The 20,725-nt window shown below is 36.1% G+C and overlaps 3 protein-coding genes and 1 long non-coding RNA gene across 4 annotated transcripts; 1 reads left to right on the forward strand and 3 right to left on the reverse strand.

The window, feature by feature from the left end:
- The first annotated feature begins 2,492 nt into the window (after positions 1–2,492).
- On the forward strand, positions 2,493–15,587 carry LOC149729983 (uncharacterized). Its single transcript, XM_089886589.1, has 32 exons — positions 2,493–2,657; positions 3,250–3,317; positions 3,685–3,703; positions 3,912–4,009; positions 4,379–4,598; positions 5,044–5,108; positions 5,341–5,454; positions 5,682–5,723; positions 6,051–6,207; positions 6,429–6,446; positions 6,595–6,672; positions 7,087–7,272; positions 7,458–7,655; positions 7,842–7,979; positions 8,202–8,336; positions 8,474–8,608; positions 8,999–9,136; positions 9,364–9,633; positions 9,944–10,075; positions 10,203–10,340; positions 10,642–10,911; positions 11,093–11,227; positions 11,414–11,548; positions 11,692–11,826; positions 12,052–12,186; positions 12,410–12,544; positions 12,724–12,861; positions 13,239–13,373; positions 13,566–13,975; positions 14,139–14,361; positions 14,634–14,767; positions 14,970–15,587. Exons 1-32 carry the CDS (start codon positions 2,564–2,566, stop codon positions 15,120–15,122), a joined length of 4,581 nt encoding a protein of 1,526 aa, XP_089742715.1. The 5' UTR covers positions 2,493–2,563; the 3' UTR covers positions 15,123–15,587.
- On the reverse strand, positions 8,409–9,117 carry LOC149729984 (uncharacterized). The gene is made up of 2 exons (XR_016385836.1): positions 8,966–9,117; positions 8,409–8,631 (listed from the first exon to the last, which is right to left on the reverse strand). It is a non-coding gene; the product is annotated as an uncharacterized LOC149729984 (long non-coding RNA).
- On the reverse strand, positions 15,580–18,329 carry LOC149729985 (thioredoxin-related transmembrane protein 2-B-like). Its single transcript, XM_089886617.1, has 6 exons — positions 17,995–18,329; positions 17,628–17,802; positions 17,486–17,562; positions 16,584–16,756; positions 16,369–16,498; positions 15,580–15,945 (listed from the first exon to the last, which is right to left on the reverse strand). Exons 1-6 carry the CDS (start codon positions 18,172–18,174, stop codon positions 15,853–15,855), a joined length of 828 nt encoding a protein of 275 aa, XP_089742743.1. The 5' UTR covers positions 18,175–18,329; the 3' UTR covers positions 15,580–15,852.
- Positions 18,330–19,178: 849 nt separating this feature from the next.
- On the reverse strand, positions 19,179–20,386 carry LOC149729986 (cytochrome c oxidase subunit 6A, mitochondrial-like). Its single transcript, XM_089886624.1, has 3 exons — positions 20,215–20,386; positions 19,742–19,884; positions 19,179–19,380 (listed from the first exon to the last, which is right to left on the reverse strand). The coding sequence occupies exons 1-3, from the start codon at positions 20,309–20,311 to the stop codon at positions 19,294–19,296; spliced, it is 327 nt and encodes a 108-aa protein (XP_089742750.1). The 5' UTR covers positions 20,312–20,386; the 3' UTR covers positions 19,179–19,293.
- Positions 20,387–20,725: the final 339 nt, after the last annotated feature.

Genomic DNA, 20,725 nt, shown 5'->3' on the forward strand with positions numbered 1-20,725 from the left:
CTTATGACGTAACAGAGCTTATGATGCAACAAAAGCTTATGACCAACAATTATAATAACCTGAAATCTGGAACACCTTTCTTAAGTTTGACTTAATTTTTTTTGCCAAGTGTGTGTGAGAGTAAAATGTAAAAAGTTCTGTGACGTCACACTAAACAAACAATCGCGTATGGCTTGAATTATTAGAGCGTGAAAACGTCCTAAAGTCGTTTGTGACGTTTCACCGGAATCCGAAAATGTGAGGAAACTTTGATTATGGTTATTTTCTCGATTTTTCTTTGCATTTAAAGCAACAGAATGCCTCTGTTTGCAGCAAACTTAAAATAATGAGTGCTTATTAGAGCCTAACACACTTGACCTCGTGACACCGAAGTCTACAGCGGTGGTGTCAAGGCACACTATGTGAGGCGAAATTCTTTCTTTCCCTGAGGACGACGGAGGTGCGCTGTTACCTCGCCGTGGGATTCCAATCCTGAGAAATTTGAACAAACATGTTTTGGAAGCTTTTATGCGACTCTGCAACTTGATAAATTAGGAGAGTGACGGTGTCGCGGAAATCTGGTTCCCCGGAAATCTGGTTCCCATTGGCTACTTATAACTTATTTTTTGAGAAATCCAAAACTCTGGTTCCGACTAAAAATAACAGTTAATTGTTGGATGCAACATATTTTGTACATTTCTTTTTAAAGATTTATCTTCTTAATAAAAAAATTGATGCTGTATTTTACCTTAAATTATACATTATGACGTATGACCATCAGTGACCTCTACCGTTAACACGTCATCAATAACAAAAAAGGACGATAAAACATAAATTTTCACATTAGATAAAATAAACTATCTAAAAACATGTATATATTCAAGTAATCTTCGTTCGAAACCAGATTTATAGATTTCTGATAAAAATGTCCTGTGTCTGCGCATGCGCAGTAGCCGATGGGAACCAGATTTCCGGGGAACCAGATTTCCGCGACAACGGTTTTAGTTCTTCGGGTCATACTCGACGTTACGTGACTGAAAATTGCAACTTTGCAAAAAATTATCTGAAGTTGTGCGAAAATTAGACTTTCCGGCTCATCTGCTCTTCCGCCGCGCGTCATACAATGACTTCGTTTAGAGAATTTTGAAGCTCCCTTGATATTTAGGATGCGTCAAATGTGGCAGAATAATGCGTCGATTGTCTATTTATCGCGGGTGCGTTTGTTCCGCCGATCATAGCAGTCTAGAAACAGGACCGGTTTCCGTTGAAAATATCTGTGTTCTCCGCTTGGTCGAACACCAACCCCTCAACGCGAGAAAGCGTGTATGACGCGAAGGCGGTAATACAATACCCCTCCTCTTACTGCTGCTGAAGAACTGCAGAATCTGCACGTTGCCTTTTTCAGCAGGCGCGTGCAGTCCCTGCTTTCAGAGTCGTTGGTGGGCGGTGAGAAGTATCGGTCACATAGCTTAGAGCACCCAGCCGGAGTTAGGGATTCTCTGTTTGTCATGGATTCTTCATGCTGTTCCGCCATCGGTAATAGTCAGGTTTTGTTGAAACGCCTGCGCGTTGCGGTTGGTGTATTTCGGAAGTGATTTTTCATTCCAGGTACACACTTGTGCCTGGTATCATTTAGTCAGCACGTTTAGAAGAAAATATTAGAAAAAAATAGTTGCCATTTGCAGCGTATTTCATGTTTTAAGCTACGCATATTTTATTTAGATTGATCATTTGTTTTAGTTTTTTTATGACTGTAAGAACAGCGGTGCAAAAAAACATGCAAAGGGGAGCATGCGTATGCGGAGACGTGCTTATCCTATGATTGATTTACTGTCAAGTTACTGATTGCGGTCAATTTATTTTCTACCCCGTTTCCATGTAGGTAGTTTTACACCGGTAATTAGAGGTAAACTGCCGGGTTAAAACCGCCCCGAAACCGACACGAGGCTCTCTCCAAATTCGGTGGCAGACAGCTCCCAATTACGGCAAAGTGAAGCAGACGCGGCTGATTTGCGGTTGCTTCATTTCCTCTTATCCACGCACGTCGAACTCGACTGGAAATGGGTCAAAGGAAACATCCGATATTATCTCCCCTATGGTTCATTATGCTTTGTGTGATACAAGTTAGGTGAACATGGGATTGTTCTTTAGACAATGCAGAACTGTCAAAATTGCGTCGATGCGTAACGTGCCGCTATAGGTCAGGTTTCGTACGGTTTTGATTTCGGAATAAAAAATATTTAGAGGGATGGTCTATGAGCAAGTTTGAAGTATATATGTTACAAATTTTGTAACTTGATTTAAAACTTTGAGTTAAGTTTATTAAAATTACACAGGCAGGTCATGGTATAATGTGTGTAAGACGTAAAAGGGCAATAGTAGCGGAACTTGTATCAGAATTAAAAGCTCACAGCTATTATTTGTAATGCGGTAGAAACGTGGCGGTACGTTTAATTTCAGACACTTCTTCCGTAAAGTCAAAACAAACCTTTGAAGTTCACCCCAAAAAAACTAACCGAGTTTTACTTTCCAGCTTGCCAGATAGTTTCAGTATTGAAATTGTCACTTGTGTAATTACGTCACGATGACGTGGCTATATGCTGTTTGTTTGCTAGCATTGGCTGGACAATCTTTGGGACAATATGGTGATGTATACACGTATGATGAAGAATCACCAGGTAAATCAATATATAGTAGAGTGAGGAAGATGGGACACCTTAATCACGTAATATCTAAATATCCTGTTCGTGTTTTAGACATTTAACAACGGTCTATGAGAGTTGTGAGAATATACGGTTTTATACCTCGTTATTTTACTTTGTTTGCTTCAAAGTTGGACTAGGAAATAGAGTGAAAACGTGACCCATCGTCCCCCACCCTACTACACTTTAACTTGCAACTACCGTACACTTATCTTTGTGAGTGCCATATAACATCATTGGCGACTATACCATACCTAGGTGGTCCCATCTTGCGTGAAGTAGAAACTTTTGAGTCACAATAAGATATGCGGAAAACTAAAGCTATACCCAATAAAAAATACAAGATTACACAAAATCCCAATCTCCTATATAATCCAGCCATGGGGCATTTAGTTCAAAATTCCTTACCAGCTAAGTCCTTTTAATAACACATTATTTAGCCGGTGCAAGATTATTTTCTGGGAAAGTAACACCCATGCTGTATAACTTACTCGGCACAAACACAACGCCTCAACCTGCAAACACAACGGAAACTTAATATATATATATATAACTCTTTTATTTTCAGGACTGCCCGATTACCCCGGTTACAACTACAACGAATACGGGAACAATAACGAGGGTTCGGGATCTGGGGTAAGCATAATTACCACGTATAAAGCTGGTGACATTCAGAACGTTTTTGCATGTAGTTAATTGCCTTTTACAAAATGTATGGAATATATGACCGCATGTTGTGCTACAGCAATTTAAATGACCAACTGACATATGGGTAAACCGAAACCTATAAATCCCAGGTCTTGGTATGGCGTGTTGTTTCGCCGTAAGAAACCTCCACCAAATAGAATAAATGGCGCACTATAAATCTGATTTGTAAATAACCATTTCATTTATACAAAAAAGTGTACCAGACGATATGTGAACCTACTGTGTTTATTCTGTTCAATTAAAAAAATAAATATAAAACAAATCTGATATTTTACTTGGACGTACATTTTAACAGGAGACGGAAGCAGCGAGAGGTAAGAACATTATTACTTGATTATTTGCTTGCGTGAAAACATCCAACTTTATAGTCATTTCTGTATATTACAGTATTTAAAATCTTTCTTAGATTTGTAAATAGGCAAACTGCTAAATCCCTCTTTGTTTTCGTAATCAATTTGACTTTCGCTATCGTATTCGAAGAAACAAAGTTAAAATGTTAGTTACCGTGTTTACCGTTAACAGGTTCCTTCGTAGTTACAATTCAACAAAAGTTTCGAAAAGTTTTGCTCCAAGAAACTTCGGTTCGCTTTGAAAGAATGAGCGAGCGTGTTTCCACAGCGGTAAGTAGTGTTTTGTAAAGACAGTTCGGATGTTCCAACAGAGCTGAATATGCGGTGCCAAACTTTGTCATATTTCCAGTCGCTATTTTAAAATTACGATGTGAAATTTAAGGATTCGTGTATAGCAGGGTGGGGAAATATCAGACATGCACTTATTCATTCTGCTTTTTTGTCCATTTTGCTAGCAAACAAATACCATTTTGTTAACTCTTTAAACGATCAGGATATTTGGATATTAATATGTGCTAAAGGTGTCCCATCTCCCCCCACAGTATACAATCAAATTCATAAGACATTTCAAAGTTTTTGATCCAAGAAACTGTTAACCTCTTGATAACGCAACAATATAAAACCAATGGCCCTTCTCAGATCTCTGGTTATTTAACAAGAGAGCTATCAGCTGAAGCGGAGGATTTCACGATTGATGTGACGCAATTCGAACCGAGCCCTGACGTCAACCAGCGTAGAACAAAGGCGATCCTGGATATTACGTTCGAATCGTATTCTCCGGTCACATCTGAGGAGTTAAGTCAAGCAATGGTCGGGTTCAGCGGACGAATCGGAAGGGCAAGGGTTACAGAAGTCACCGGTAAGCATACGCAATATCTTTTATATAGTTTTAAACGTATAGGAAGCGTCAGTGAAGAAAACCTATATTTAATGTGTGTCATTAAACCTGAACAACATATTAATTAAATTACCAAGACACGCGTCGAAAGACGCCATCTGCGCACGTATAATATGTTTATTGCCACACGCAAAGTATCATCTCAAGACGTATAGTGGCTCGGGGTAAGATCGTCCTTAATTTTGTAATCTTTTTGCGCGTCATGTGGTAGCAAACAAAAAAATACAGAATTATATAACCGTATCTGAGCGACCTTTGAAGAACATTGTTGGTTCTCAAAAACACGATTAGAAACTATGTGATGATGTGCGCTAACGGTATTCATATTACGTCACACTACTATATTGTGTCGCAGCATTGCAGTAAAAGATTAAACGTTCCAACTGATACGAACTATTTTAACCAGATATTACAGAGCCAGTTGACGTAGAGGAAGGTTTAACTACAGTCCCGCCACCCGAGACGACAACTGTAAGTGCCAATTTTGTATCACCATAACTGGCGTGTGATATTTTACTACAAGCATTATAATTCATTGCTGTAATACTGGTATGTATTACTTTTATTTTCAGTAGCTGTGTTTTTTAGATACCGTGTCGGTAAAATACCCAATGGGAAAACCCCTTTAATCAAACACAAAAGTGAATTATATAAATTTAATGATTCGCTACCGGATATATTAATCGCATTGCATTGAATTTAGTTGCCATCTGTGGCCATGCAAGCTATCATTACTTATGACAAGAGGTTTGACAGCAGGCTATTAGACTCAACGTCCAGAGCTTTCACCAAGGAAAAGAACATCGTCGGTCCTGAGGTATTTCATGTTTATTTTTGGGTTCAAGCTTTTTTCTACAATATGTTTCAGTATTTGCATCTATCTTTATGGGGAAAACACATGTTCCGAATGTCAAGATCGCGTTTAGACGTTCTTGGTTTCCAAGATTTCTTTGTATTCCTAGAGTTCAACGTTTTTATAGTCAAAGATTTTTAAACTGAGTTTTATCATGTTTTAAATATTAATGTTTGCTTTTCAACTTTCAGATTCGTCTCTACCTGTTCGGTTCAGTTACCAGTGGAACAATTGTAAGTGTTTGTTGGTTGTAACAAATGAGCCATTTTGATTAATTTAAATATTTGATTTACAATTCATGTGGACCATTTTTTCTTTTTTCGATTGCTCTTTTCAAATCAATAAAATAAAACATTTAAAGAAGAAACTACAGTTAGTTCATTTATTCTATGTAGTTCAAGATACTATATGTAGTTCATTTTGTGTGGAAGGCTAACTTTGTTTTGAACTTTTTTCTATATGACTAATATCTCTGACAAATCATATGGATCAACTAGGTTGGAACAACAGTGGTTGCAGAACAGCACACATAAAATCTAATGGTAAATTGTTTTTTTCAGAACACACAAGAAGTAGTTGGCTTTCGAAGAATGCCACGCAGAAAAACGGGGGTGGTTGTAGCTTTTGATGTGACTAATGTAACGCCAGATGAAATGTTGCAACATTTATTGGGTTTAGTTGGTGAAAGATTAAGAAGATCAGCAATCCTTAATGCCGGTAAAGTCCTATTTATAAGATAATAATGAATTAGCAATTTGTGAATAAATTGGCTTAAGAAATGTTATTGGAACGTTAATAAAATAGATCAGACTATAAGGCTACACCACATAGTATACATGTGAAACAGTTGTCGTGTCTGAAGTCCTTTTAAATCTAACTGGAAAATTGATTGTGGAGCCTTATTTAACATTTAATAACTGTTCTATTTTAATCCACAGAACTTCTTCCCTCAGAAGGTAAGAGTCGTTTAATATTTAATATTGAAGAATTCATGTATTATTTCTTGTATAATTGTTAATAGAACCTGTTTACCAAAACTTTTGAAAATATTGTGTAAATGATTTTATGATATTTCCATTTGATTCATGTAATTTGTTCAAGCAGAACCAACCCCAACTCCACCTCTGGTCACTGAACCAACTCCTGGTGCACCAACAGGAAGAGGAGATCACGAACCAGATGGTTAGGTTACTTATAGTATTATAGGCAGTGTGGGTGAATGGTTCGCATAATATCGTTAGACGTTTGATATAGATACCATTGATGGTGGATGTGTTCTTGGGCAAGACCCATAATGAACATTGCTCCAAACCTAGGTTTACAATAAAAAATTAATTGTCCAACAAAAAAAGTCATACGAAGTTTGCGTGGTAACATCAAGCTGGCATGAGGTGCATGAAACAGAACACCCTTGTTGTAACAACTGCTGTTTCTCCACAATGCAAGGGCAAAATATGTATCATCATACTTCACTACAGCATAGGTGAACTTCTATAACCGTTTAAAAGTATTGGTTAAAAGTGTTTTGTAACTATGTCCAAAAAATATGAATAAAAATTCTGTAAACCAGTTATAGTGGTATTTATCTTTTTGCAGTTGAGAGACCAGATCACTGTCCTCTCATTCTTGCTCCTGAGCATGGAAACATGGATTGTACCAACACTAATCTTATTGGTTCAATCTGTACATTCTGGTGTGAAGAAGGAAGCTCATTGGCTGGCCAGGAATCATTCGCATGCGCAGATGATGCACACTGGTTGGCTGAAGTGCCCCACTGCCCACGTAAGTATTTGCATTTCAATAAATACACAACAGTTGAAAAAAAGAAAATATAGAACTGGTTTTTAAAACTTAGTTAAAGTATTTTTTAATTTTTATCCAGAGAGTTTGGAACGTAAAACCAACATACTCTAGGCCCTATTAGCTGTTGTGAAGATTTTTCTATATTTGTTGTAAATATATTGCAGGTGTATTTTGCGAAGAGGACATTGATTCGGAATTTGAGAATGGCATGGTTACTTGCTCCCATCATAATCGCTTCAATTCATTGTGTACATTCGAGTGCAATGAAGGGTATGAGTTACAAGGTGTTCCGGCAGTAACCTGTGAGATTTCGGGCCAGTTTACCGGAGAGTGGTCGGACCAAAAACCTCTTTGTGAACTTGGTAAGTAAAAACACATTTTTGCGCAATTAGATTTCATAAAGAGTTGGATATTTTTTTGGTTGATTCACTATATGCCAAGGCCTGGAGTGTAGGCAATAATTCGTAATCGTATAAAAGCTTTGCTAAAATTTATCAATTTCTTACCTAATGTATTTTAGTCCTTATTTCTTACCTAATGTATTTTAGTCCCTGTGGATTGTGTGGTTGAATACAACGACTGGGGTGCATGCAGCGAGGGTATTCGAAGCAAACAAGGATTTATTTTAGTTCAAGCTGTTGGGACTGGCACTCCTTGTCCCGATATCATTCCTGCTCATACTGAACGTAAGCCTTTTAGTTGAGTTGTAGAAAATTATATTAAAGTTTCTTGATGAGATGGCAACTTGTAAAGAGTACGAGGCGTGTGAACCGGAGACACCTGTTTCATAACGACTGTCATTGCCACATCAATCAAGGACAAATAAGTTACATTTATTCATTATGACTGCATGCAAGTCCATGAGATATTCTAGATCCAATAAACGGTGCAAATACAAATGTTTACAGGTTGTGTTGACTGTGGTGTGGAATGGGGTGATTGGTCGGCTTGTGCTGATGGTGTTCGTACAAGAACACAAGTTGTGGCTGTAGAGAAAGTAGGAGCTGGTGAAAACTGCCCTGAACTTCAAACACAAGATGAAGGTAATAATTTAAATTACCATGATTAAATCCTTTTTATTAACGATAACCTGTTTCGTAGGAAATAATTCCAAAGCTTTTAGTGGTTTTGTATTTAGGTTGTGTTATGAACATCATACTTTAATAGGTTACATTTTCAGAGTGCTACGACTGTGAGTATAGTTGGGGAGAGTGGAGGAGTTGTGAGAACAACAGAGCACAGAGAGTCCAGGTTATTTCCCAGCCAAGAGTTGGTGCTGGTGAAGAGTGTATACCTCCCCAAACAGAATATCAAGGTGAGAAGGAATTCCTTTATAACCTAAATATTTTAGGAATCTGTTTATAAGCTGGAGTGGTAAGTTAGAAGTGAGCAGAAGCCGTCACCCAGAAAAAAATATTCTAAATTAGTTTCAATTTCCCGAATATTTTTTTTCAGTAGTTAGGCTAACACGTAGAAAAACAATGGTTTAGTTTATTAAACATAAATCAACATGTAGAATGCCAAACTTAGATTACCAGATAAGTTTCTGCCTAAAACACAAAACATGTTCCTAATAATTGTCATTTCGTTGCTGATTTTCTTTGTTGTTTTATGTGATTTTAACTTAGCTATCATATTCAGAGAGATAAACAATAACTTTGTGTTAGATTACCTTTGTAATGAATTCCACTTTTATTACGACCAGCATGTGCTGACTGTGTGGTAGCATGGGATGACTGGGGCGAGTGTATTAATGATCAGAAGACGAGATCACAAGTTGTCCAAGTTCCTCAAGTTGGTTCTGGAACATCATGTCCTTCAACTCTTGGAACAGAAACTCAAAGTGAGATTTCTACACTTGAAAATGTGGTACACAAACTTTGATGGTGTATAATCAAGAAGTGTGTAGTAGGAGCTTATTCTTAAAAACAAATATTTTTTTAGTAAAAACTAAGGCTATGGTGAAATACAAAAAAATTTAGTAATTGTTAAGATTGGCGTTATAATAACTGAACATAAATTTCTGACATTTTCTGCTTTAAATCATGTGAACACCTTATGTTTTATCAGGTTGCACCAACTGTGTTGTTGAATGGGAAGAATTTGGTGAATGTTCAGGTGGTACAAGGTCCAGGCAGCAGTTTATTGCGCAACTTGCCACTAGGGGTGGAACAGAATGTCCACCATTGGAAACACAAACTGAGGATTGTGTGCATTGTGAATTAGCATGGAGTACATGGGGTGAATGTGATGGTGGCAGCAGAGTTCGATTCCAGGAAGTAATAAGAGAGAAAGTTGGAGCTGGAAATGATTGCCCAACAGTTTTAACGGATATTGAAGGTTTCTATGTTTTTCTTAACTAAGTTTGAGTAAGAGTAAAGTTTTGTAAAAAATCTTACAAGTGTAATAATAAACCATTTGAAGGTTTTGATTTGATATTTAATTTAGTCGCGCATATTCAACAAATATATCTCTAGTAGACCTGGATCAAGTAAAAATTAAACATTTTTATTTCCCCCAAAAAAAGTGTTTTATAAACTAAGCCTTAACTTGAATAACAAACATAGTAAATTTAAAATTCTAATTAGTCAGTGTTTTCATCAAACAACGATCTATTTCTTGCTTTAAAATTATATCTTCGACCTTGCAGACTGTATTGACTGCATCATTGACTGGGAGGCATGGGGTACTTGCGAAAGTGGTTCAAGAAGTAGAAGTGAAACTGTTCTTGCTCCTGCTGTTGGTGCTGGTAAATGCCGGGATATTACGACTGAAACTGAAGGTATACCAACAATATAAAAATGTATTTGGTGATAGAGAAATACTACTAAGACGTGTTGTATTCTGGTGGTATATCCATTTCTTAAGCAATTCAAAAATAATGTTTTTTTAATGCTTTTCTTTTACAGATTGTGTTGATTGTAAACTTGGTTGGTCAGATTGGAGTGAATGTGAAGACGGACGCATTACAAGAACCCAAGTCATCCTTGTTGCACCTGTTGGGGCTGGTGCTCAATGTCCAGATGAATTAAGAATTGACACTGAAAGTAACTTGAATAATTGGTTATTCAATTTTAGAAGAACCACATATTGTAGTTTTTTTGGAAGGAAAGCCTTGCACATATTATGCAGTTAAACATAAGGTCTCTCAAATGTCTCAACATTAAAGAATCTCATCTTTGACAGTTGATAAACCAATTCATGTTGCATTAACATGAGCCTAGGGCCTTTGATGACATTCAATACCAAATTAAAATCACTAATTTAAAAGTAGTGAACTCAAACATGTCCCAGAATGTTAATCTACACGTAATGGTGTTTTATGAAGCTAACCCATACCTTTGACAGGCTGCTCCGACTGTGTTGTTGACTGGGAGGACTGGGGTGAATGTTCAAATGGGGAAAGAACCAGATCCCAAGTTATTTCAAGAGCTGCTGTTGGCGCTGGGAACGAGTGTCAGGAACTCAGCAGCGAAACTGAACCTTGTGTGGACTGCGAACTTGTTTGGGAAGATTGGGGTGCATGTGCTGGAGGAACTCGTAGTAGAAGCCAGGCCATTGGTACAGCACGTGTTGGAGCTGGAAAGGCGTGCGGTGCCCTACAAGTTCAGAAAGAAGGTAATTATTGCCTAAAGGAACAAAATTTATAGAGTTAAATGGTTGAAATCAAAGGGTAACGAGTCAAAGGTTTAATGCTACAAAGCATATGAGAAATGATATATTTTCTCACTCTTATCGATTTTATAAGTTACAGTCATTTTAAAACATCTTTAGGTATGTAATATTTCTTTTTCATCAGCCTGTGTTGACTGTGAGGTAGAATGGTCTCCATGGTCCGAGTGTTCTTCATTCCAACAAACAAGGACGCAAGTAATCACCACTGAACAAGTAGGAGCAGGTAGTGCATGCCCAGATCTGCTGACTGAAAACCGAGGTAAGAGAAAATTATTATTGAAAGCTTTACTTGCATAGCCAGAAAATTACAGTGATTATATTATAAATTTATTCTATTTTATAAAGGAATATGTACATTTGTAAAGGAATACTTTTATTTGTGTTATACACAACGTACCCTTTGGTTTTACAAACCTAGCAATAACGAACACACTAATGTTTTTAGATTGCTTCGATTGCGAAGTTGCTTGGAGCGATTGGACTCAATGTGCTGATGGTTCTCGATCGAGAGATCAGTTTGTTCTTGCTCCAAAAGAAGGTGGGGGCAAAGATTGTCCAGAATTGGAAACACAGAATGAAGGTATGAAATACAACTACCAGGATATCTGACAACATTACTTAACTAAGTATGTAATTTGTACAGTTTTTTTTACATTTGGTAAGTTGTTTCATTCTGTAATGATACCATTTCAAACAGAAGCTTCATATGCTTATTTTTTACAGTTTGTACTGAATGTGTTGTACAGTGGGGTCCATGGAAAGCATGTGACCAAGGCACAAGAACCAGAACTCAATTTGTTTTTATTGAGCCTGTTGGAGCGGTTCCAGCATGTCCAATACTTCAAACTGATATTGAAGGTACTAAGAAATGTTTTTAATAATCTGCTACTGCTCATTCAGTACCTTATGATCAAAAACATTGAAATATTACCTGCAAATTTGGAAACAATGTTAAATACAAAGGAACACATGATTTTACACACCTACGCATGCTTTTTACATTTAGTTGCATATTATCTTAAGTGACATAATAACCTGACTAACGTAGAACGTTCTAACTGTCGTGCATCATTGTATTATCAGAGTGCGTTGATTGTGAGGTCTATTGGGGTGATTGGACGGGATGTGTAGATGGATTCCGCACAAGATCGGAAAAGATTTTAACAGATACTGTTGGAGCTGGTGCTGTTTGCCCTGAATTAAGAACAGAATCAGAAGGTAGGAAAAATGTACTGCATTTCATGACTATGTATGCAGTTTTGCGGGTAATTGATTTTTTGCTGTGTAAACTATTTGGATAATAGATTCTTGACCATTGGTTGGAATAATAAATGTTAGGTGTCTTGCCAAAGGTCACATATGTTCACAATGATATTTGTTCTATGTACATATATGCTATACCTATCAGAGGTGTCTTTTAAAACCTTGTTCAATGTTTCAGTTTGTGTGGATTGTGAGTTGAAATGGTCTGATTGGGGAGAATGTCTGGATGGAACCAGAATCCGTCTTCAGTATCCTGCTGTACTGAACCAGGGAGCTGGTACGGAGTGTCCAGAATTACAGACAGAAACTGAAGGTAAGAAGAAATGCACATTATGTTTTATTGGCGGTTTTTAAATTTTGTGTAAAAACAAATATAGAAACCTTAAAAAGGAATGCCTATTTCTAGGCATGAAAAGTTTTTAAATTTTGTGTAAAAAAACAAAAAATAAAAACATTTTTCGATGATTTTTTTTGCTTTTTTATCTTTGGTAGATTGTGTACATTGCGTTGTGGAGTGGGGACCATGGAGTGAGTGTTTGGATTTATCGAGTTCAAGAAGTCAAATAGTGGTAACGGAAGCGGTCGGTAGTGGAGGAAGAGCTTGTCCAAAACTTCAAACAGAGATTGAAGGTATTAAACATACTAACAACCTAGATAGGCAATAATATTTGCTTGAATTTAATACTCAACATAAGTGAAGTGGTTTAGGTTCCAACAATATGCCGTTATACATTGAAACATTGGTATAATTCTCTTAAAAAAAAATAATGTAAGGCTGTTTCATCAAAAACCCATCGGACTGGCATTCTGGTTGCAGTTTGTAAATGGCAATATATGTAGTTGCTTTGTTATTCGAGTTAACTCAGGCAGTCTAAGAAATTGTGCCCTAAATACATGGAACAAAACAGTGCTCACATTTCTAGAATCTTTGATAACATAAACAGATAAAACGTTATTGTAGCACATTATAAGCAAAAAACTAAAATTTCCTGCGATAAACATTTCAGGTTGTTCTAATTGTGTTACTGAATGGAGTGACTGGAGCTTCTGTGTGAACCAGAAACAATCAAGAGTACAATCCATTGTTACACCACAATCGGGAAGAGGAGAACAATGTTCAACTCTTCAAACTGAAACAAGAGGTAATTGTTTGTTCCCAACAAATGCTGCTTTGTGCTTTATATATTGTTGCAAATATGAAAAGTCAGACTGATAAGAGATTTATTTTTTTCTTATGATTCACAATGTTTTTTAGCAAACTGCTTTCAAAGATTTTGTTTTCGAAATGTAAACTATTTTTAAAGAAGTTTCTAACGTGTAGTTTGATATTTTAGATTGCGCTGAACCTGTTGTTGAACCAACACCGGTTCAGCCTACAGAGCCACCTACCGAGCCACCAACCGTGCCTCCTACCGAACCAGCCACGGAGCCACCAACAGTGCCACCGACGGAGCCACCAACCGAGCCACAGACGGAGCCACCAACCGAGCCACCGACAGAGCCGCCAACGGAACCACCTACCGTGCCACCAACAGAACCAGCCACAGAGCCACCAACGGAGCCACCAACGGTGCCACCAACCGAGGCAGAGACTGAAGCACCTGAAACGGATGTTCTCTGCAGATATGTCAGAAACTTCCTCGGCCATGGAAAAGCACCTCGTGAAAGAGACTTGTTGTTGCTTGGAGATGAATCCGGAAGCATTGGTTGGTATAACTTTGAAAAGACAAAAGACGCTTTCAAGGTAAGAAATGTGCATTTCTAAATGCAATTAAGATTTAATCCTTTGGTTTTTATAATGTATTAGGCAAAACACCAAACTTTTATGTTAAATTCAAATGGTTCACCATATGTCTCATTCATTAATGTAAATAGTCTACTAAATAAGTTTCTTCATTGATTCACAGGCCGTTGCAAGGAATGTTAACGGGGGCATTGGAGGTCAAGCAACTCAGATAGCCATGATGTCCTTCTCAAGGTGGGCACGCCTGCAGTTTGGTTTTGACCAATATGAAACTGCAGATGATGTTGTGAACGGCATTAGTGCCACTATATTCCGTGGCGGTTACCGATCTAAAATTGGAAGCGCTCTAAAGGATGCAAATACATGGATGTTCCAACAATCACAAGGTATGTTGCTTTATCCTTACAAACCTCAATACTTGGATCTCTTTCCTTTTTTGTATAAAATTCAACCTTACTGTGACCAAAAGACAAAACACAAGTTACAGTATGAAATACTTTAAATAAATCCTAAAAAATAAATATTCATCCACAAAGTAACATACTTGGTAACTCATAAGCTGGCTTAAGGTGTATGATCGGATCCATGTTATAACAACTGTCGTTTTCCGGCCACGGGAGGATAAAGAAAATTACATTCACATACTACCTTTCCACAGGCATGAGAAGCTTCCCAGGTAATGATGAAGATGAAATAGACCATGAGATATTAATCGCAACTGACGGCTGCAGAACTTCTAATGGATATTATCTTCAAGCGGGTTTGAAAGCAATCAAGAAGCGTGGCATTAAGGTATTAGAAACAGCTGCTTTTTTCCTTTCTTTATTCTGTAAGTTCTACAGTGGCATTTGGATGTAGCCTACAGTTTTTATTATATATATACATCTATCCATGTAGTTTTGTATTGCATATTAAAATATTTTGAAAATTTGGGCCAAACATGCAATGAAAAAACTTGGCAGTAAATTTATATTTCTTTTTTACTTCTCGCCAGTTATCAGTGCTGGCTATCTACGCCAGAGATCCACGTTGCCAGGAAACTATTCGATCAATGGTTGATGATCCTAACGATCTTTATGAAATTGGTGACTGGGCAGCACTGGTTGAAATGACAAAGCAAATAGACGCTGGTGCATGCAGGCAGTGATCTTTCACTTCTGGTCAATTTTTAAGTTTTCCGGAGTTCACTATTTCGCAACACACTATCAAACAACCTTTACATTCCTGCGTAAAATTTTTCTACAAAAAGTAAAGCCTTAGTACTTAGTTTAATATCCCAACATGTTCTCCTAATATAGTTCCATCTACCATGTAAATAACAGACACATTCCAACGTCCATGCAGTTGACAGTTGTTCCGCTTTTTCTTCTTCACCCACTTCTGGGACCACGAGCACAGGATTAACTGCAGTAAAACTGCTTTGTTGTGTTTTGTAACTTTAGGAAATGCAATGAGCCCAGTGCAGCCTTACTACCGTGTACCAGCTAACGTGTTCATCTGTACATAATCACCGCTGCTTTACAGCATGTATTACATCATAATACAACATGGCATTATGCTCATGATGGTTTTGGGAAGTCATCATTGAATAATAAACCATTACATCATGGAGCTTGCTTTAATACAACAGTGTCTCCCTGGCAGGACAGACAATAGAGTGTGGCATTGAGCCATAGAAAGATACAACACAAAATTTTAAAAATATACCCTATTCAATTTTTACAAGACATATTATAAGAACTGTTGCGTAGGATGTTTGAAAAACTTTTGAAGCAGACTCCAATAACATTGAAAGATTATGAATCTTTTTGTCATGATTTAAAAAAGACAAGAATTATCGAAATAAATTAGCAGCAGGTGAAATGGACGAAACAAGATTATTCTTCTTTTTTTCCTTTCTTAAACTTTTTACATTTGACTAAAGATTCATCGTACAATCTGTTCATACCAAAGTCTCTCTTGATGTTTTCCTGTAACAAAAAATTAAATATAAAAATAAAACTACACATACAAAATAACTAAAATATGCTTTAAAAATTGTATTTATTTTTTTCATAAGAACTAAAGAAAACATATACACAGGCACTAAAAGTAGGGTGGCAGGGTGGGCAGACCATTTTTGCACTATATATGTAACTGTTACGTTAAAATTACAAACAATAAGGGGGGGAATTAATCTACTTAGTTGTCAACTGAACAAGAAGAAAAAATATATAAGGTTTTTGGAACTAATAAAATACCTTTACAGCCCAACCTTTAAAAACACTAACTAAAACATTAACAGGCTTTAGGTTAATGGGTCAATCCTGGCCTTAATCCCCCATCACCCACATAGAATAGATTATAGAAACACACTTATTTTTAACCTTAATGTAGTGCATAGCCATACACACCTCTGTGAAAACGTATTTGACAAACTTTTTATTTGAACCTAACATCGGCCTCCAATCGACAGCTTTCCCATCTTCAAACACAATAATAGTTGGTAGCTGATGTGACATTGTGGAAGCACTTACTCCATATCTAAAAAGATAGAAGGGAAATAAACTAACTTGCTAAAAGAAATTTTTCTACCAACATTTTTTATAATAAACGAAAGATAACGTACGTTTTTGCTGCTTTCGAATATTTGCCAATATCAATTTTAGCAAACTTTAAATACTTTGTTGCATATTCATTAGATAACTCAGAAAATACTGGTGAAACAGAATGACAGTGAGGGGACCATGTTGTGTAAAACAGAACAACCCAAGTTACGCGTTTATCTTCTTCCAACGATTCCTGTAACAATGGTTTGAACAAACTTTATTTAAAAGTAATGAAAATAAAAGAGTAGAAGACTACACCTTTATCTTGGAAGTTCAATAAATAGCAACATTTTGCATCAAAATATATATATATATATTATTTTCAATATAGGCTACCAAGTACCAATTACTCATAAATTTTAACTTTAGCATAATTTAAAAGGTAAAAAGACTTGAAAAAAAGTAAAGCAATTGCTATGGAAATAATTAAGATTTATTTATATAATAGGCACACAAAGTATGAGCATACTAGCATAGCAACATAATGTTACTTGGATACCATGATTAATTAAACACTCTACAGAGCACATTTATTGTGTTGGATTGGCACAATGAATAAATAGGTCATTGACCAAAAACAAAAGAATGCCATATGTTGATATGTGAACACTGAACTACATTTTATTTTGACCAATATATATGAAAATGACCGATTCTTAGGAATAACTGTGTAGATAGTATATAGTGATGAAGTAATTTAATGGACCAACTGGAACTTTAATCCAAGGTTTCATGACAGGTCATTGCTTAAAACTTGGGTTGCCATAGAATTTCCATTTGTATGAGTAGCAAAATATTGGAGTCATATGGTTTCACAATGAAAACCCTACAGTGTAAATCATACAATTACAAATAGGAATCATATGGCAGCTTAGGACATTCCCATACAGAATAAAAAGTAATATATAAATATATAATATACCTGTAAAGTTGTGTCACTGAAATAAGTTAGTTCTTCTGGGCCATCAACAAAATAATCTGGAAGCAACCATAACCGAACTGCAAGAAAAAATGGTTTAACAAATTGGTTGTCCAGCAAAATACAATATTTGAATGATACTTACAGACACATAAAAGACAATACCCTATCGCGAATCTCGGGTCTAATCTATAAAATAAAACTGCGCTGGCAAGTTTTGTGTACATTAATGTACTGGTGATCATTTGTTCTGCAGAAACAGATGCTCGGTTTTTGATCACAATTATACTGAGCAAAAACATCCCGATTTCCACTTCTCTCTGAGGAAAAAATATTAGTTAAAAAAGCCATTTAATTTTTTTTGCAAGGATTTTGTGCTACCAAAATGTAACAGACAAAAATCAAGTCCAACCAATTGTACAATTACAGATATATATTTGGCTAAATGACATCATCCATCAATCTCTTATTTAAAGAAAGTGAATTTGCATGACAAATGAATTGCAACTTACCCAATCAAAGGTACATTCATTCCCCTCAAACGAAGGCATGTGTTTACACACTGGTGGTACTTTCCGTACAAGTATAAATAACATGCTCATAATTATACTTGATATTAAGCCTGGCGTTAAAGCTTTTCTCACAGAACGTGAGTTTTTCAGGAAAAGAATCAACGGAGTGATAAGAGTCATCGTTTTTCTATCACCCTACTACAGTTCCACAGAAGATTGCACTCACTATTGCAGGACAAAGACGACATATGATGTTAATTTCGACAAATTGATATGCAGACTATTGCACAGTATACGTAGACTATATGGACTATTATTTAGCCTATGATATATGCAAATATACAACATTACCGTTGATATAGGTAAATCTTCTGACATTCTGCTTAACTCGTATTAAAGTTTAACCTTGACACGGTGCTGCAAAATCTGTTTTGTTTTGGCTTAACTGTCCTAGCTTTTTCTTAGCTGCTGTTGGCGTGTGGTTTTACTGACCAGCTGTCACAATCTATAGCTTACCATTTGTCTATTTAATTATCGCTTGTTAAGATTTTAAGTGCGACAACATCCATCATGATTCTTTGTACTAAAGGTTTGCTTGGCGCCACCATTTAGAATTTAGATCTCTTGCACCCTCCAGTGACTGGATTACAGTTTATTTTTTCCGCAACATGTCACTATAATCACAGATGAGGGAGGCCACTCGTAAACTCGTTATATAACGAGTGGCCTCTCTCATCTGTGCTATAATGCTTTTTGTTTCTTTTGGGTGTTTAAAAAAAAGTCTAATTTAACAACCTACACTGAACGACATTTTCTACACTTCGTTTAATAACTTGTTCGAGTGTCTAAAAATTACCGTATTTAAACAAGGTAACTGTATCAGATTTAAGAATTCTCACATCGGTATACTATTCGACTATTCCAGGTGGTTGGGTTAAACCTGCATTTTCAATTGTTCTATTGCAGCAACTTTCCGCCCAATAACCAAATGCAGATAAACTTGAAAACTACAAAATATAGGAGCCCTAATTTCACGCAATACAATCCACGTTATACATTTTGAACCGAACTTAGTTTTAAAGACATATTTTGAAACTTTTAACACAGACAGCGCCAGCGCGAAGTAAAACGGTTACTCTGTTACCAAAGACATGAAAGTACCTCACAATTAAGCAGCAGAAAACTTTTCAATAAGTGTATATTTATTTATGACAGAAACACAAAGAACCAAGCCAAATCATGTTAATCATCCAATATTAATTTGAACTCCACAAAAACAATGAACTGAAAAGAATGTCTTTATTGCTCATCATAACCTTTTCCTTTGATGCCTTGGCTTCTTGCGTTATGGAATAGTGTATGTTTACCATCTCCCCACGGGTATTTCTGCAGAAACAAATTGATTCAACTTAGTTATTCATTATCTTTCACCTTTGTTTGGTGAAAGTATATTGGTACTTAGTATTAGCAGCAACAAGAAAATATTAAATTTTCTTATTGTGTGTATTTGAAAAAAGCAATAAAAGAAAGTTAAAAACTTTAATATTGCATTATTATAGGTATAGGTCTAAACAAGGAAATAAAACCTAAGCCAGAACTATTAATATTACACTGTTTTTATTGTATGTAACTGACAAAAGAAAATTATAACTATATATATATATATAACCTTTGTTATCTTAATCATAATAACCCACTCAATTGAACATTTCCCTTATAAGGAATATTACAACTAATATGTTACTACCTTTGTCATAATACCAATGTGGGCATATTCCTTGTACTCTGGTGGAGCATGTTTCCCATGTTCCACCTCAATCATGTAGGCATTCACACCAACAGCAATAATGGAAAATGGGACCACCGTTAAGGAGAGAATGCGCATCAGTTCTGTAAAGGTAAAGTTATTATTAAGGCAACTGGAATTCTGTTTTTGACAAAAGTTACCAATTTTGTATATGTTTATTACGAAAAATAACAGGGGAGTATTAATAATAAAATATTAACTGTATAATTAACATGAGCTTTACTCTCATTTCTCTGTTTTTTAAATTCTTACAAAAGTCTGCAAACTCTGCTTTTTTTGGATTTTGCTACCTCAAATAATGTAAAAGCCAAGTAAAACATGATGACAAACCCAAACAAATAATGTGAAAACTGCATACACCAAACACAATAAACATACTAAGCATTTCTATAAATTTAAACATGCAAACTCACTCATAGTTTTCTGGGCACTTTCGAAACTAACGTCTGAAGATTGCCGGACATTTCTCAAAGCAAACCTTGTCAGGTGGGATCTCAGAAGAAAAGACATGATGATTTAGTGCCTATAACTTTACAATCAAAACTTCTAAAAAGGAAGACCGTGTTTGTAACTTTTATTATTATATTAAAAACGAATACTGCAATAACTTAAATAAACGTGGCAATGTTTTAAAATTGGACATTTTAATTGTAAACAAGTTGAAGGCAGTCCTATTGTATGAGCAAATCTGAAAAATTAGTCGGAAAAACAGTATGATATGATATTGTTTTACGATTTTACTCACGTACGCACTGTATAAATTTCCAATACAAAACTTACAGGTTAAAAGGTCATGAATGGAACATCATTTTTATCACAAGATGGGAGCAAAGGAATAGTTCTGAATCGGGGACGAATAACTACATTTTAAGAGGGTGAAGTATACTGACAAATTGACAATATCTCTTAAAACGTTAAAATTTT

This window comes from Ciona robusta, chromosome 10 (genome assembly GCF_009617815.1).
Source record: "Ciona robusta chromosome 10, ASM961781v2".
NCBI lineage: Eukaryota > Metazoa > Chordata > Ascidiacea > Phlebobranchia > Cionidae > Ciona > Ciona robusta.